At 39.8% G+C, this 18,121-nt stretch overlaps 1 protein-coding gene across 6 annotated transcripts in view; it reads right to left on the reverse strand.

Annotated features, from left to right (window-relative positions):
* Positions 1-1,463: 1,463 nt before the first annotated feature.
* Positions 1,464-18,121, reverse strand: part of LOC118470495 (uncharacterized) — a 20,887-nt gene continuing 4,229 nt past the window's right edge. Inside the window, exons 2-4 of one of the 6 annotated variants that reach the window (XR_008602049.1) lie at positions 7,793-7,963; positions 3,082-3,227; positions 1,464-2,985 (exon numbers count right to left, since the gene is read on the reverse strand). Coding sequence is in view for 1 of the 6 variants with exons in the window: in XM_035949576.2 (XP_035805469.1) it covers positions 2,782-2,985; positions 7,829-7,963 (339 nt within the window). In the remaining 5 variants the exon portion in view is untranslated. Of the gene's footprint in view, positions 2,986-3,081; positions 3,283-7,792; positions 8,785-18,121 lie in introns of all 6 variants that reach the window. The other 5 variants (XR_008602047.1, XR_008602050.1, XR_008602052.1 and 2 more) reach the window with 5 other exon arrangements.

Below are 18,121 nucleotides of genomic sequence, written 5' to 3' on the forward strand. Positions count from 1 at the left end.
GAAGCCTCTGTTGAGAGGCAGGATTGTTAACATTCTTAGGGTGAAAGTCCCTGGGTGGCGTTGTCTGTTCCATGTTAAAAGAAACCAGAAGACCCTCACTGGTCCTAACTTGGTTACACAGGGTTGGTGAATTGTACAGAGTGAGAGGTACTCTGAACAAAAATGGCTACCACAGCATTCTGCAACACCATGCACTACACTCTGGTATGCGCCTAATTGGTCAGGGGTTCATCCTACAGCAAGATAATGACCCAAAATACAAGTCCAAGCTATGCCAGAATTACCTTAGGAATAAAGGATGGTAAATTTGAAAACAAGGAGTGGCTAACACAGTCTCCAGACACAAACCCCATAGAGCTGGTTTGGGATGAACTGGATGGAAGAGTGAAAGCAAAACAACCTACAAGTGCCACACTTTTATGGGATGTTGTGCAACAGAATTAAGAAGAACTTTCTGAAGAATATTGGCTTTCCATTGTGGAAAGAATACCATCAGTGTGTTCAGCTGTTATATCTGTCAAAGGTGGCTACTTTGAGTCAAAAGTTTAGAATACATTTTGGTTTCTAAATTGAGGTGTGTTTTTTTAACTTTATTTATTTGTTCTATGCTTTCATTTCAGAGTACAATGAGACATTAACTTTCATAATTTCCAATAAAAACATTGAAAATTTGGAGTGTTCTAAAAAAAATGATTTGCAACTTGTTTGCCATGGCTAATGATATCTTGTACAGTTACCATCAACCAGCTCTCAGAAGGTGCTCTTCTCTGTTTGTGTACTTCAACAATCAAAGATTTACTTCTATGAGAAAGATGTAAGATAAGATATGTGAGCTCCCTTTACTTTTAGTGTTATTAAGACACAAACATGTGACGGATAACTTCTGTTAAGTTTACAAGTAGCAATCAAAGTGAACGATTTTTACCCTTAACTCAGTTAAGTTCAAAGTCAAAATTAGGAAACCACACAATCAGCTGCACTAGATATTGAAGAAAATCAACCTTCTGTTTCAGAAAGCTTTCATGGCCTCTCAAATGTTTTTAGATGCAGGCATAAGCTACATGATATTATTCTCTCAATATCAGCATGTGAAGAATGATAACACCCACAGTTTAGTACTCCTCCTTCCCCATCACTCCCTAACCTTGACAAATTAATAAGGACAGTGGCTGTTACCACTGCCAGACTTAAAAAGATGGAAACAGATTTACTTGTTCTTTCCCCTCTAGATAAGTACTGGGAAAATACAGAGCCAAGTTAACTTGCTTAATAAAACATTTGAATCAAATATGTTCAAATCTGATTACAAATGTATAAAATAACCTTCACGTTCTTCACTCTACTGTGAAGATAATGATGGCCATGTCTTAGTTGCATGAATGAAAATAATTCAATTGTGAGTACAGTTTATCCTCATAGAGAATGCAACCTGCAGAGTGCAGACACACTTGACAGCAATAGCATAGAACAGAATAGAATGCCTTTATTGTCCTTGTATTGTGCAAAAAAGTAGTCAACCTGTCAGTGCATTTGCACAGTAAGACAATTTTGCAAATACAATAAGAAAAGTGCAAATAGAAAGAAAACATAAAAAAAACAGAAAAGCACTCAGAAGAGTGCAGTACTCCTCTAAGGCTGTTCATTCCCCCATGTGGCATTGTCATAAATGCAGCATTTTTTTATTAATTACTGATGATCAGAAATCACAGCAACATAGAATGCGGTCATTTAATGTAGATGTACCCACAAACAAAATGACCTTGCGCTGAGCACAGGCGTGTGATACGGATACCGAATCGAGTAACCTAGCCGGTGGCGGAGATTGATGGGACTCAGAAACACCCCCGCAATTTAATCGATTGGTCCTTGTATCATTTCTGATGGATAAGTCAAAAGTCTACAGAGGTTGATTTGTAATAGAATCGCTATTGTGATCGTCAGCAGTTCATGTGGCCCTGTGCCGCTATCTCGCAATGATACAGAAATCTTGAACAAATTCATGGATCCAAACTATAAGCCGCATCACTGGCAGAATCTAATCACTTGGTCATTGTGTTATTTGTGACCTTCCTTGAAAATTTCATCTAAATCCATTAATCTGTTTTTGAGTAATGTTTCTAACAGACAAACCAACGACAATCATCACATAACTCCGCTGCATTCCTTGGCAGAGTAAAAGTAGTATGTGCAAGTGTTTCCATGAGAACAGTGGGATAGCTTTTGCTCTTACAAATAGCTCATTTGGTATATTAGGAATTAGAAAAACAGTACTGTAACTGAACACTTCTGGACATTGCACATTTCTGCGTACATGTACGAAAAGTATGTGTTAAGTAGTGTAAAATTAAATACAAAGTACAGTTGTAAATGTATGTAAATGTATATAATTTGAATAAATGTTACAATGTCGAAGTCAGAGACTCAGATGCAGAGCAACAGAGACAGGACAGACTGGCTTTGGGAGTACACACTCAAAATTCACAAAACCTACAACAGGATGTGACATACAAGAGGTCACCAAAACAGGATGGTAAATATTGAATGCTAGAACTGAACAGGGCCCCCTGAAGGCCCAGAGGGTAATTTTAACCACACTCATTGCACTAAAACAATGGATTTAGCAAACTGACCTGAACCTGGTACTACCAAGGCAGGAGAGTGAATTAAAGAACAGGTACACTTATTGCATGACTGCTGAATAAAAAGACGCTGGAAACACAAACTAACTAGGCTCTCTAGGAAGACGTAAAACTGGACTGGCTCATAGAGCGGTAAGGGAACTTAATGGTCCGAGGCTGAGAACTGGTGACGGGAAGACAGAGCGGGTGAGGTGGCGCGTGGTCTGGTGATGATCAGAGTCTGGACAGGTGGTGGATAGGTTGGCATGAGGACTAACAGAGGTTTGCGTCTTAGCTGGTGCTTGACGGAAATCTGTGGTGATCTGGGGAATCCAGGCAAGGAAGGGTGAGCAGGCAGGAATCCAAACTGGAACAGAGAGAAAACTAGTGAGCCCAAGCAGTAACAAAGGAGCTAGACAGAACCAGGGCCAACACTAACTGGAGTAGTTCACGATCCACCTACAAGTAGTAAGAACGTCTGGCGTTTTTGGAAGAGAAGGTAATGTGGTGATCCCTCCCAACTGCTTGCCTGTCGATTCCACTGATTACACTTGGCAGCACCTGTCCACCTGCAGCCATCTTTCTCCCTCTCCTAGGTGCCACGTTCACCTAGGAGAGGGAGAGAGATGGGGGAAAGGAAGGAGAATCTGCCACTACCTGGCAGCTGAGGTGGAGGGTGGGACAGTAAATAAATACAAGGTGAGCAGCAGATGATTTTCTGGGCAGTGTCAACCCTCTGGAGGGTTCTCTTGACCACTGGTTAGCAGCTGGTGAACCACACACACACATACAGTAGCCTAACAACACACTGTTTATTTGAAAGAGCCAAACAGTTTGTAAATTACTGAATTAATCTGTAAATATGTGTTATTTAAAAGCTTGTTAAATAACTATTGTTATTTGTTAAATAACTACTGTTATCTACTGTATCAAAGCTGAAAAAACAGCTTATGATGGTCCTGCTGAGCTCAAACCAGATAGAATGGTGTGTCGCTGGTATGTCACTGCATGACATACCAGCGATATGCAGGCCACCATCAGGCAAGCAAACAATATTCTTGCTGATCCATCCCATGTCCTGTTCAAAGAATACAAGCTGTTGAATTCAGGCAGGAGGTACAGAGTCTTGCTGTGCAGGCTCAACCGTTTTAAAATCTCTTTTATCCCCATCTCAGTCAGGCTCATTAATGAGCAACTACAGTGGGTACGGAAAGTATTCAGACCCCTTTAAATTTTTCACTCTTTGTTTCATTGCAGCCATTTGCTAAAATTAAAAAAGTTCATTTTATTTCTCTTTAATGTACACTCAGCACCCTATCTTGACAGAAAGAAACAGAAATGTAGAAATTTTTGCAAATGTATTAAAAAAGAAAAACTGAAATATCACACAGTCATAAGTATTCAGACCCTTTGCTCAGTATTGAGTAGAAGCACCCTTTTGAGCTAGTACAGCCATGAGTCTTCTTGGGAATGATGCAACAAGTTTTTCACACCTGGATTTGGGGATCCTCTGCCATTCTTCCTTGCAGATCCTCTCCAGTTCTGTCAGGTTGGATGGTGAATGTTGGTGGACAGCCATTTTCAGATCTCTCCAGAGATGCTCAATTGGGTTTAGGTCAGGGCTCTGGCTGGGCCAGTCCAGAATGGTCACAGAGTTGTTCCGAAGCCACTCCTTTGTTATTTTAGCTGTGTGCTTAGGGTCATTGTCTTGTTGGCCCTTCGGCCCAGTCTGAGGTCCAGAGCACTCTGGAAGAGGTTTTCTTCCAGGATATCTCTGTACTTGACCGCATTCATCTTTCCTTCAATTGCAACCAGTCGTCCTGCAGCTGAAAAACACTCCCATAGCATGATGCTGCCACCACCATGTTTCACTGTTGGGATGGTATTGGGCAGGTGATGAGCAGTGCCTGGTTTTCTCCACACATACCGCTTAGAATTAACGCCAAAAAGTTCAATCTTGGTCTCATCAGACCAGAGAATCTTATTTCTCATAGTCTGGGAGTCCTTCATGTGTTTTTTGGCAAACTCTATGTGGGCTTTCATATGTCTTGCACTGAGGAGAGGCTTCCGTCAGGCCACTCTGCCATAAAGGCCCGACTGGTGGAGGGCTGCAGTGATAGTTGACTTTGTGGAACTTTCTCCCATCTCCCTGCTGCATCTCTGGAGCTCAGCCACAGTGATCTTTGGGTTCTTCTTTATCTCTCTCGCCAAGGCTCTTCTCCCACGATTGCTCAGTTTGGCTGGACGGCCAGGTCTAGAAAGAGTTCTGGTCGTCCCAAACTTCTTCCATTTAAGGATTATGGAGGCCACTGTGCTCTTAGGAACCGTGAGTGCTGCAGGAAATTCTTTTGTAACCTTGGCCAGATCTGTGCCTTGCCACAATTCTGTCTCTGAGCTCCTTGGGCAGTTCCTTCGACCTCATGATTGTCATTTGCTCTGACATGCACTGTGAGCTGTAAGGTCTTATATAGACAGGTGTGTGCCTTTCCTAATCAAGTCCAATCAGTTTAATTAAACACAGTGGTCACAAATGGACCGCAGGTGAGTTAAATATGAGTGTCACAGTAAAGGGTCTGAATACTTATGACCGTGTGATATTTCAGTTTTTCTTTTTTAATAAATTTGCAAAAATTTCTACATTTCTGTTTCTTTCTGTCAAGATAGGGTGCTGAGTGTACATTAAAGAGAAATAAAATGAACTTTTTTGATTTTAGCAAATGGCTGCAATGAAACAAAGAGTGAAAAATTTAAAGGGGTCTGAATACTTTCCGTACCCACTGTAGGTGCAGCTAGCAAAGGGAGGTAATTGGGGATGTGCGATATGTATGTATGGGGGAATGTGTGTATTTTAGTTTGCTTATTTATTTATTTATTTATTTTTACTTAACTTATTTATCATATGTCATGTATTTATTTATTATATGACATGGATCTATCATGTATTTTTAATAGCATGTGTTCTGTTTTATTGTGTTGCAGTGCAGCTCGATGCCTTGCCTTGTCTAAGACAAATTTCTCCCACGGGAGACAATAAAAGTGAACTTACATTTGATGACCCCCACCCCCTCACATGCAGACATGCACATGTGCAGATGTCATCTATTCGACTTCTGTTTGTCTAACAAAGACACGGCAGCTGCAAGAATAGATCTTTATTATCACTGTTACAGAGAACAATGAAAATCGGTTTAGTGCTCTCCAAATAGCAACATCAAAAATAGTCTATATAACACACCTTACAAAAATATATACACCATAAGAGCAAAACACCTTTAAAAAAAAAAAAAAAAAAAAAAAAAAAATATATATATATATATATATATATATACACACATACACACAACATAAGAGAGCAAAATTGCACATAGTATAAATTGCACTGACTCATAAATATTGCACTTAGAAACCAGTAATCTCACATCTGGACTCATCAGACCAAAGTTCAGGTTTCCACTGGTCTAAAGTCCATTTCCTGTGTTTCTAGGTCCAAACAGTTCCCTGCTTCTTTCAGTCTCCCAAAGTAGTGATTTAATTGCAGACGTTAAATCTGATTCACACGGTTTCCTCCCAGCAGTTGATGTTGAGACGTGTCTACTGCTTGAACTCTGGGAAACATTGATGCTGGTTCTAATTAGAGCTGCTGTTAATTGTTGATTTTCAAGGCTGCAAAATAAATGAACTACTCAACTGATTTAGATGGAACTCTTGGTCCATTTCTCCCGACATGCTCATTAGTGAAAGCCAGTTTAATCACAGTGTTTGATGTTTTTTGTGACGGCACTTGAAGAAACGAGTTCTTGTCCTGGTCTGACTGGCCTTTATTTCTTAAAGTAGTGATAGACAGCCATTTTTTTCTCACAGATAAATGATTCTTGCCATAATATGGATTACTGTAGTACGTGAATGGGGATGTTTGCTGCATATACTTTGACACAACACAACTGGTTGATTCGAAAGAAGGAAATTCTGCCAGCTATCTTCTGACAAGGTTCACTTGGGCCTACCACTGTCCCATCAACCGTAAACCACTCCAGGTGGTGGCTACCTCTGCATGTCAAGGTCTACGTGTCTGATGGATGCACGCAGAAAACAAACGGCGTTTCAGTGAATCATCGAGGCATAAAAATGTCTTTCCTGCTTGCGGTTGCTTACTTTTTTGTCCACCAGGTGGCAACAAATTGCCATAAAATACAAACAGTGAAGCAGTGAGCAGGGAGGACTATTATTACTGTCACCAGCGTCATCATCATCACCATATATCGGCTGCAGCCTTCCGCCTGTATCTCTACGTGCAGAACGGCGCCGCTCAGAGCCCAGCTGGCCGAGGAGAGAGAGGCTCTGAACTTCACTGGAGCCGGTGGAAACCTTTCTCTGGTGTGGAAGATACCAGGCTGCTGCCGCTGTTTCATTCTTCATCAGCTCCGAAATGCTGAGGAGAGGTGAGAGACCACCGGCACCGACCAGCAGCACCTCTCTGGCCGTTTTACGGCGACGTTCCAGGACTTTTATGATCACAAATATCGGTTTTAAAAGTCTATATGATTGACCCTGCCATATTTTTCTTTTTTCAATATTAAATTAATGGCAAACCTACAGGGAAAAGGGATTAAACTGCGACATTGTTTAATAACGAAAAAAACAATTTAGTTTTGTATGGATATTTCTGTGTCGTTATAATTTTTGCTATAATTTTTGCTTTAGCACATGGAAAACCGGTACAGTGTAATTATAATTTTGTTTCATTTAACCATTCTTTTCAATCTCCCTCACACTTTTCACATAAGGCGAACAATGCAAATAATACATAACATTAAGAAAGGTCAGTCATAAAATGTTTATTCTTCAACGCATTCTCTGAGATCTAGTAAGACTAAACCGTGGTAATCAGTTCAGCACTTCTACTTAATTAGAATTATTTAAATAAAATATTGCTGTAGATTGGGAAATAATTCCTGCATTTTTAGGCTTTAAAGGGGACTCACATACAAACCCACAAAAATGATTCAATTCAAATGTAAACCTGCAGAATAAAAAAATACCCCTTCATCTGATTTTTCTTACAGGCAAATTAATTTTAAAAAGTACTAGAAAATAATGTTAAAATTGTGGAATTGTCCTAACAAAAAAACATAACTCGTTGTGAATCAGGGAAACTGTTTTTTGTTGTTTCCCACCTTTTGTTGAGCTCAGGTGAAAGGCGCACTGCTGACCTTTAACAAGGCTTTCGGTGGTAGGGGGCTGGGAGGTGGAGTCCAAGGTGGGTGGGGTGTACCAGGAGGTTCCCAGGCTCTCCACTCAGAAGTCCCAGCTGCCAGAGCAAAAGGAATGGAAATGGGACCACCCACCTTTGAGGAGAAAGTGCTGCGTTATTGTTGTAACTGGCCTGTGTTTCTTGTATTCCTGCCGCACTTTTTCTACACTGTCCTCAGTGTCTCAACACAGACCAACACCAAGTCTGACTGTCTGAGGACAGCATTTTAATGTTAACCTTGAATGAAACAGGGTGGTGTTCATTTAAAAAAAAAAATCTGGACCACGACTCCCCATTATTAAACAGACAAGCAATGTAATGCATTGCACCATACATTTAAACAATCCCAGTGTCTATGGGTCTGTGTAATATGATAAATTAATTTTAGATGGTTTCAGCTTTTTCATTATTTCTGAAGGAATAGGGATGTTTCCAGTATTTTCAAGCTTGCGTTTAAGTCAGGCAGATATTTAAAAGCCTTGTATAACCAAGATATATTATATGACTCTTCCTTTCAGTCATATAGATTTTAGTATTTAATGGGAAAAATCAAAGTTATCAAATGTCAAATGCTGCTGAGCAAAAGCAACTCAACAAGAACCTTAATGAGATGGTAAAAACAAGGAACAGAATCAAGAATCAGGAACTAACTAATCTATTAATAAAACATTTTTTGGCAGGTACTTGGCTGTTAAGTTTCTATTACACAAATATTTCTGTTAATTTGAAAAAAACATTTAAAAAATGAAGTTTGATGCTTAGCTCAAACAAGTTCAGCAAGCTTTTTGGTGTAAATTTTATGTCGTTTTACAAACTTTCTAAACATTTTTGTACCAAGGTGTTGTGCCTGACCTTTGTTTTGCTTCAAAGGTCCAGTTCATCAACTGTAGCTTATTTTCTGCCTCCACTCCAGCACTATGGAGAAGAATAGGGACTTGTTCTTGGGGATCATAATGTTACATTTACAGAATCTGTGTCCACAATGCTTCACAGAACACACTGGTGACAGTTTTCACTGGAACTCGTTTATAACTTAGAAATAGTTCCAAGGTCACTGTGTGATAGACACACTGCTGTAAATTTTATTTAAAATTACGCACAAACTTCTCATTACCTTTTTTGAAGGCCCAACATTTTTTTTTATCCACACAGCATCTCTTCATCATCACAGCCAAGACTAAAACACAAGCACCATTTCTCATTTAATGTAGCCTTTATTTAAGTAATGGTCCTGATGACATGATGACGGGGGAGAAGAGGCAGGGAAAAGTGTGAGTTTCTGATGTGTTGTGGTGGCTTTCAGAGCTCACAGTAGTCCAAGGTAAAGCATGTGTAGAGGAGACTAATCCCAGCTGACTGATGCCCTTTCATTATTGCACTGCTTGCTGCATCTCCCACAGTAGTGCAACAGGGAAAGAGTGTCAAGCAGAGAGGGTCTTCCAGCTGTCATCCCGGGTGACAAAGTGCAACCTGAACAACAGGATTCCCTTTTCAACATGCCCACCATCCACAGTCTTCCTTGCGTACACATCATTTTAATTCATTTTAGGTTTCATGTTGTTCTATGAATAGAGCTGATCTGTACTACACAAATAGTTGAGTGGCAAAAAAGCAGGAGAGGAGAGAACAATTTTTACAATAGCAGCGAAGATCAAAAAGGTCTATAAAAGTAAAATTAATAAATAGTATAATTATTTATTCTGTTGCTTCCAGAACTGGAAAGCAATGCCTTTTAAGAGTTCAAGCCTTTACAATCTTTTCATGAAGGCCAACATCATAAATAAACAGCAGCTGCATGTAGTTAATACTGTACTAGCAGAAAGCCTTCAAATTTAGAAGAGGCCAGCCCTGTCGGTCAGTCTAGGCTTTATAAACATGTACACCTTCACAGTTTCATTTTCAGCAGTTTGAAATTAAACACACTGAACACTGACTCCCTTTCAATGGCTGGTTAAAACATATAAACTCTATAAATCTGCAGCTAAATACCTAATTCATAACCCCACAACCCAAATGGCACATGCACACACAAAAATTAGCAAACATCTTTTCATCTATGTATGCACAGTGGCAATTCATTTTATTGTTCAGGGTTTAAAACACGTGTCTGAGATTTCTGCCTCAACATCAAGACAATAGAGGGGCACGCTGCAAGTGACAAAAATTTCCTCTATGGATTATTCAGAGTAATAGAGTCACTTCTATTCCATTAGGGGTGGAGGCAGGCATCTGATGCACATGTCATCAGCCCATTAAATGGCCTTCATCACTTATCACACCCCTATATTAGTTGGTCAGGTCGGAATTAGGCACTCTCCTGCAAATACAAGTAGGCTAGAAAGTATGTCACCATCCACTGAGGCAGAATTCTACCAGACAGACACCCCAGAACCTTGAACCAAACCCATCTGAGGTAAAGGTCAAGCTAAACTACTTTTTTGAGTATGAGTAAAGAAAATACTTTCACATCAAACTCTTTTTAGAATGATTTTCATGCAGAGACAAAGGCTCACTCTGAAACCAACTGCCAGTATATACAATATATATAAAATGTTAATAATCATTTTGGTTCTTACATTAACAAACTTTTTAAAGATTCTATGAAGATATAGTTTGTGGTCACGGTTTTCTGACAACAAAATTACACATTTTAAGATCATTACATTCTTTAATTGAATAGCAGGCAAACAGCCATGTCCATAATGAGGAATCAAACAAGTTCATTAGCAATACGGTAACTCTAAACACAATAAGGACTCACTCGGTGTATCACTCACTGCAAAGCTACAATGTTGACAGTTCTCATAGAGCTTGTATCACCTTTAAGTGAGACCTTCAGTCTGAAGCCTCAACATGATGGAATGGGAAGAGCAGGAACACCAGCTGCAGAATGTCTGTGTGACATTAACTGCGTAACACACCAGAGTGGGAAGACCATCCCTCAGAGTCAAGACCCTATAAGCAATATTGCACTACTCTGTTAACTCTATTGAAAGCAGAGGCAATACTGATAGGGTTTTGTCTGCAAGGTGACACATATATGACAAACTTTTCCTCAGAGAGAAGAACTCTTAGTCTGAGGTGAGACAGAGGAGAGGGGAAGTACACAAACCCACATACACCAGGAGAGGCCTGAACAATCAGAATCTGGATGTTAAGTTTCCCTCTATTGTCGACAGAGATAATGAGGCTTTTCACTGTGTTTGAGTAATGTTGTTAATTTAACTTATCATTGGCTGCTAGAATTAATCATCTGTGTTGCACTTCTGTAGAAGCCATCAGTCTAAAGCTTGTTTTATGCTTACCGCGTCCGTGAGGTCCGTGCGGCTCCGTGTGGAAAAATTACGTCATTTTCGCACCCACGCCCCCTCCAGCGGCCTTTCCGTGCGGAAAATTTCCGCTCCGCGCACCTCCACATTTTTCTAACCAACGCGGACGGAGCCGCACGGAAAAACATGGCGGAGGGCCAGGACCTACTCGTAGCTGAAGTGTAGAAATACGTGAACTTATACGATTCATCACACAGAGATCACCGTGGTAACCGGGTTATGAAGTATTCATGGTGTGAAATAAAACTAACTGCTGAAATGCGTTTATTCGGTAAAATGCCGTGTTGTAGGTGGTGTTAACCATGGCAAACTTCTTACCAGAGTACCAGAGTAGACCAGGTAGACGTGTGTTTGAGCTACACTGCCCCCTGCAGTTTGGAAGCAGACTTCTTCTTCTCTAGTTTATTACTAGAGTAGACAGGTAGACGTGTGTTTGAGATACACTGCCCCCTGCAGTTTGGGAGCAGACGCGCACGGAGTATAAAGGCTGGAATATACTTTCCGCACGAACGACCCGGGCGGAAATCAGCCGCACGGAAATCCGTGCGAAAGAACGTGTGTGCATTTATACTCCGTGCGCATCTGCTCCCAAACTGCAGGGGTCATGCAGCTTATGTCTACATTTAAAAACATTTGAGAGGCCATGAAAGCTTTCTGAAACAGAAGGCTGATTTTCCTCAATATCTAGTGCAGCTGATTGTGTGGTCTCCTAATTTTGACTTTGAACTTAACTGAATAAGGAGGGAAAAAATCTCTCACTTTGATTCTTACTTGCAACTTAGCAGAAGCTATCCATCAAATGTTTGTCTTAATAAAATTAAAAGTAAAGGGAGCTCACCATACATCTTTCTCAGCATACATCTTTGATTGTTGAAGTACACAAGCAGGCACAAACAGAGGAGAGCTGGTATACGGTAACTGTAAAGGATATTAGTTATGGCAAATAAGTTGCGAGTCATTTTACACGCACGCACACACACACACACATACATACATATATATACACACACACACACACACACACACACACACACACACACACACACACACACACACACACACACACACACATATATATTAGTGGTGGGACGCGATTTAAAAAATTAATTAATTACAGGCTTTTTAATTAATTCATCGCAATTAATTGCATTTTGTCAAATAGCAATATTTGACACAATAAGTAATTATTTTCAATTCAAATAAATTTTGGTTGACAGTTGAATCAAGTTGAAAATCCACAGATTCATTCTGTTCTCATAGTTTCTGGGTCTGATAAATGGTGTCATTTTGACGGTTCTTTATATGGGAATATATTTTTTATTTATAAACAAAAATATTTTTTCATAAACTAAAAGTTTATAATTAAGCTATTAAAAGAAATTTTTGTGGATTAACTTATGACTCTGCTGAGGCTTCGGCTCTTTGGTAGTATAATAACTTAAACCACAATAATGTTTTTTTCATTTCTATTTATCAGGATTTTTGATCTGTCTACTACATTCACAGATTACTGCAAACTCAAAATGCAATTATAGCGATTACATTCAACATTTTATGACTTTTTGTAAATTAAAGCACTTTCAGTGTCTTCTAAAGTTCTCTATTATGGGATGCTACACCGTTATATGTTAGCAGACTGTCATAGCTAACGTTAGCTCTGTTTTGCATTGAGGTGATACGGTCGGCTTGAAGTGCTGCTGTAATCAGAAAACTCAATTTATTGAACACGTTATTTCCCCTGTAATTAATTAATCGAAATTAACACGTTAAAGTCTCATCCCTAATATATACACACACACACACACACACACACACACACACACACACACACACACACACACACACACCCACACACACACACACATATATATACATAGCATCTGACCGTTCTCGTTCAGATGTGTTCTTTGAATTGGAACATTACTTGGTCTCCAAATGATGATGTTTCACGAGTACGCAAGTACGGACAAGTATGGACAAGTACGCATATTGAGAAACAGCACTAGTGGCCCATGACAGTGCTACTTGTGCGTTGTCTTCGCACTGGCAGACTTTAGGTGCACTACCACCACCTACCGGGCTGGAGTGTACATCAGTGTTACTGGTGTGCCAGAAATTAGGGAATTAAGAAAGGTGCGATTAAATTTTTTAAACGTCATTTTTTCTGTAATTAATCAAAATTAACGCATTAAAGTCCCAGCCATTGTATACAAATACACACACACACATCTACACTCACACACCTACACACACACACACACACACACACACACACACACACACACACACACACACACACACACGCACCCGCATCCATCAATTTGGAAACCAAAATGTGTTCTAAACTTTTGACTCATTAAAGTAGCCACCTGTGGCACATATAACAGCTGAACACAGAGGTTCCCATAAATGTGTGGCATTTATAGTTTGCTTTGCTTTCAGTCTTCTGTCCAGCTCATCCCAAACCAGCTACAGCTACAGCTGATCAAAAACGCTGCAGTGAGAGTACTGACAGGAGTTAGCAAGAGAGATATTTCTCCTATACTGGCTTCTCCTCACTGGCTTCCTGTGAAATCTAGAATACAATTCAAAGTCCTTCTTCTAAAATATAAAGCTCTTTACGACCAGTCTCCATCATATCTTAAAGACCTGATAGTACCATATCATCCTAGCAGAACTCTTCGCTCTCAGACTGCAGGCTTACTTGTTGGTCCTAGAATTTCTAAAAGTAGAATGGGAGGCAGAGCCTTCAGTTATCAGGCGCCTCTCCTGTGGAACCAGCTCCCAGTTTGGGTTCTGGAGGTGGATACTCTCTCTATTTTCAAGACCAGGCTAAAAACCTTCCTTTTTGACAAATCTTATAGTTAGAGCTGACTCGGGTGACCCTGAGGGGGTCAGTTGGAGTCTTCATTTGCACAACTGACTTGCGACGTCCCTTAGTTCTGCCCCTAGTTATGCTGCTATAGGCCTAGGCTGCTGGGGGACCTCTCGATGAACTGAGCCCTTCTCTAATTCCGTTTGTATTTACTTTATATACTGTTATTGCATTGCATTCACTCTGTCTCTCCCTGTGCCCTTTTTCTGAGTGGTTGCTGTCCCACCAACTGTCTTAGTTAGTTATGTCCACTGTGGGATGCTGCTGCTGTCCTTTCTCCAGCCCACTGCTTCCTGCTGCCCATTTCCACCAATCTACTCTGCATTGCCCTTACGATACTTGATATCCTCATCTACACACTGTTTGAATTTTACTACCAGCTATATATGTCGTATATTTAATGCCAGAGTCTTACACCATAACAGTAAACTTATGAATCAGTTTTAATGTTAGCTTGTACTTTGTATCATCTAGCTTATCATGCATGTATCCAGTTGTGTTATATGTTCCTTGTTTCCCACCTTCCTCTTCTCCCATCCCTTGTGTGCCCCCTCCATCTCCCCTTCCCTCTCCCCCTCTAACTCTACACCTCTCTGCCTCTTCTGTCCCTCTCAACCCGCCGGCCAGCAGGCAGATGGGTCCCCCCATATAAAGAGACAGGTTCTGCTCAAGGTTTCTTCCCATTAAAAGGGAGTTTTTTTCTTGCCACTCTCGCCTTAGGGCTTGCTCTGGGGGTTCAGGTATATGGGTTCTGTAAAGCGTCTTGAGACAATTTGACCTGTAATTGGCGCTACATAAATAAAATTGAATGGAAATTCAGTAGCCCATTGGTGGTGTTTCATGGACCAGGCAAGCCTCTTTTTCATATTCTGACATTTTAGCAATGGCTTTCATGTTGCAACTTGACGGATCAAACCTGCAACTCCAAGTCTTCTCTTCATAGTTGAAACTGAGACTTGCTTTTTGTGACCACTATTAAGCTGTGATTGAAGCTATTGTCCTGTGAGCCACGTATCACGCAAGTTGTTGGCTCTCAGAAACTTGTCTTCTGATTCTGTTGTGGCTTTGGTCTTCCAAACCTCTTCCAGTCAGAGTTTTCCCCAGTTTCTGAGTGTCTTTTGATGGTGACGATAACTGTACTCGCTGACACCTTGGGTTTCTTTGCAATTTCTCTGTAGGAAAGGCCTACATTTTAAAGTGTTATGATGGTCTGTCTCTCTTCTATTGCTAATTGCCTTCCTTGTCATTTTTATAGCAACACAGTAATTTCTGCAGTACAATGCTGTTTAAATAATGCTCTCGTGGGTATGGTGCCACAGTGTGCTCCAACACTACTTTAATGCAGACAGAGGGGGTTGTACATAATTAAGAAAAGTTAGGACACCTGTAGGATTTGGTAGCATCAGCTTTCAAGGCTTGATCAACCTCCACTGCTCCAAAACAGCTTTAAGTTGTTAACCCATTTCTTGTTCCCTGAAAAAGGCCTTTTTTTATAATTCTGAAATGTACATTATTTGTCAGTTTTGGGCAACCGTATATTTTCAAACCTCTGGGAGTTCACCACTTACCTTTGTACCATTTCAAGCTATCCACTCAGCTTAAACTACTTGAATTTCATTAAAAAATTGGAAAAATTGGGACGCTCTAAAATTTTTGACCGGTAGTGTCAAAATCAGTGAAAAGTTTGGAAACACCTTCTCATTAAACAGTTTGTCTTTATTTTCATGACTATTTACATTGTAGATTCTCACTGACGGCATCAAAACTATGTATACATATGGAATTAAGCAGTAAACAAAAAAGTGTGAAATACGTCAAAGCATGCATGGGCACATGTCTCTGATCTGCTTCATGACACAAACTGTTCACTTTGAAAAAAATGTTCTTGAGTACCTGTATCCCAAAGGATCAAGTTACTCAAAAAAAGGGGGGGGGGGGGGAACAAATTATAAAAATCTGAATCTAACTTGTCATACACTTCCAATCAATAACTTTGATGTTAACCTAAGATAAGTTTAAAGTAAGGTTACACAATTCCTATGAAAACAACTCTTTCAACACAACTACATTTTATTTTTCGACTACCAAGTATGGCAACGTGAGCCATTTCAGCCATCGATATTTTGGCACATTGATGAGCGTATTTGTTTCACCTTGTTAACCCAAAATTTAACCTTACATCAAACCTTCACTCTCACAGCTTTCAAAATGCAAAACTACAGTGGTTATAATAATTCATTCATATGGATAAATTATGTATTTTTATATCTTGCAATTTTGAGCAATACTTAGTCATCAAGACAATACAGTACAATATGGCCACCTCTGCATTCTGTACCAAGAGTGGAACTGTACAATGTGTAACAACTCTTAGTTTATTAAAGGTCAATGAAAGCCTCAGGATAATATATCAATGCAGTTTTGATAGATTTACATCTTGTATCAGCTATTGCAGCGAAAAATCATTTTCATTATTGATTCATCGACAGAGTTTTCTCAATTAGTTAATTAATAATTTGGTCAACTACGTTGAAGCAAATAGTAAAACAAAGTCCATCAAAATCCATATAAAGTAATGTATCTAAATGTTGCTTTCTCCGATCCACAGTACAATACACAAACATATTTTCATGTTCTAGCTTGCAAGAACCACCTAATTTTTACTTCAAAAATAACTTGTCCCGTGAATTGATCATTAAAATACCTGGTGATTAATTTTCTGTCAATCAGCTAATCAAGGCATCGGCTAATTGGTTCAATTCTAATGCAGACCAACTGCAATCACACTGTATTTTAACTATGATTTCCTTACCAATAACACATGAACAGGTTCTTCTTTGGCTTCAATAAAAAGTCCCATCAAATCTTTTTGTGCTTTGTTAGTTCATTATGGTAAATGATTTATTACTTGTGATTCAAAAGCAAGAGAAAGACAGAGTACAGCACCGCAAATGTAAAGGAAAGCAACAGAAGATGTATGAACAGGATGTCTCGCATAACTTCTAGAAATACTATATATAGTATAGCAGTATGTAGATCTAGGTGGTACACTTAGATCTACATACTGCTGAGCTTGATGGGCTTGCTATAGCCGATCACTTGGGAGACAAATTAACTGCAGCTGTAATTGTAGTATTAGCCTGTTCTCCATGGACCATACCTATAGACTACACTTCATATAGGCACAGTCTGCTCTGGTATTTGCCTGCCAGCACAATCAGAAAGACAAGCTTTTACATGCCGCTGATCCAAACTCTCCCATCCACTCTGTACTTTTGCATATTTCACTTATTCTCATTTGACAACACAGTCTCCTCATGGCGGCTTTGATTGTGGAGCAATGCTTAAAATGACAAGGCCGGCTGCTGAGTCCACAGTACAGCTGTAATACAAATGCAAATGCAGTGTTCAAAAAATAGGAGAGAAAACGAGGATCTTCTCTATATCAAAATAATGTCTTCAAAAAAATTTAATCTATATATTGTTTAAGCGCAAATTGCTTTGTCTCATTTGAAGCCTAATGCACATGTAATGGATGGATCTACTTAACTATTTAGTAATATTAAAAAAGGTCAAGCTCCACCAATTGAGACACACAAGCAGTACAATAAAAACCAAACCAATTAAACTGTTTTCTGACAATACTGTATGTTTTTCTTCATATTACATGATTATGTATGTGAGACAAAATGCATTACAGCAAAAACACAAAATGCCCTGCCATTCTTTTTGTTGTACCGTCCACTCCATACCTCATTACAATGCTTATCCTCCTAAAGACATACAACAAAAAATGCACTTCACTGTCACAAAACAGTGACTAAATATGATGTTTATAGGCTCCAGCGCTCCAAGACATGCATCTGCATACACACGCACACGTGCGCACGCACACACACTCCACCTCCCACACACACACACACACACACACACACACACACACACACACACACACACACACACACACACACACACACACACAGCCAAAGCAGTAACTAAGGGCAATGAAACCTACCCCTCTCCCTCAGAGCAGCTCTGCCCTCCACAT

Source organism: Amphiprion ocellaris, chromosome 6, assembly GCF_022539595.1.
Source record: "Amphiprion ocellaris isolate individual 3 ecotype Okinawa chromosome 6, ASM2253959v1, whole genome shotgun sequence".
NCBI lineage: Eukaryota > Metazoa > Chordata > Actinopteri > Pomacentridae > Amphiprion > Amphiprion ocellaris.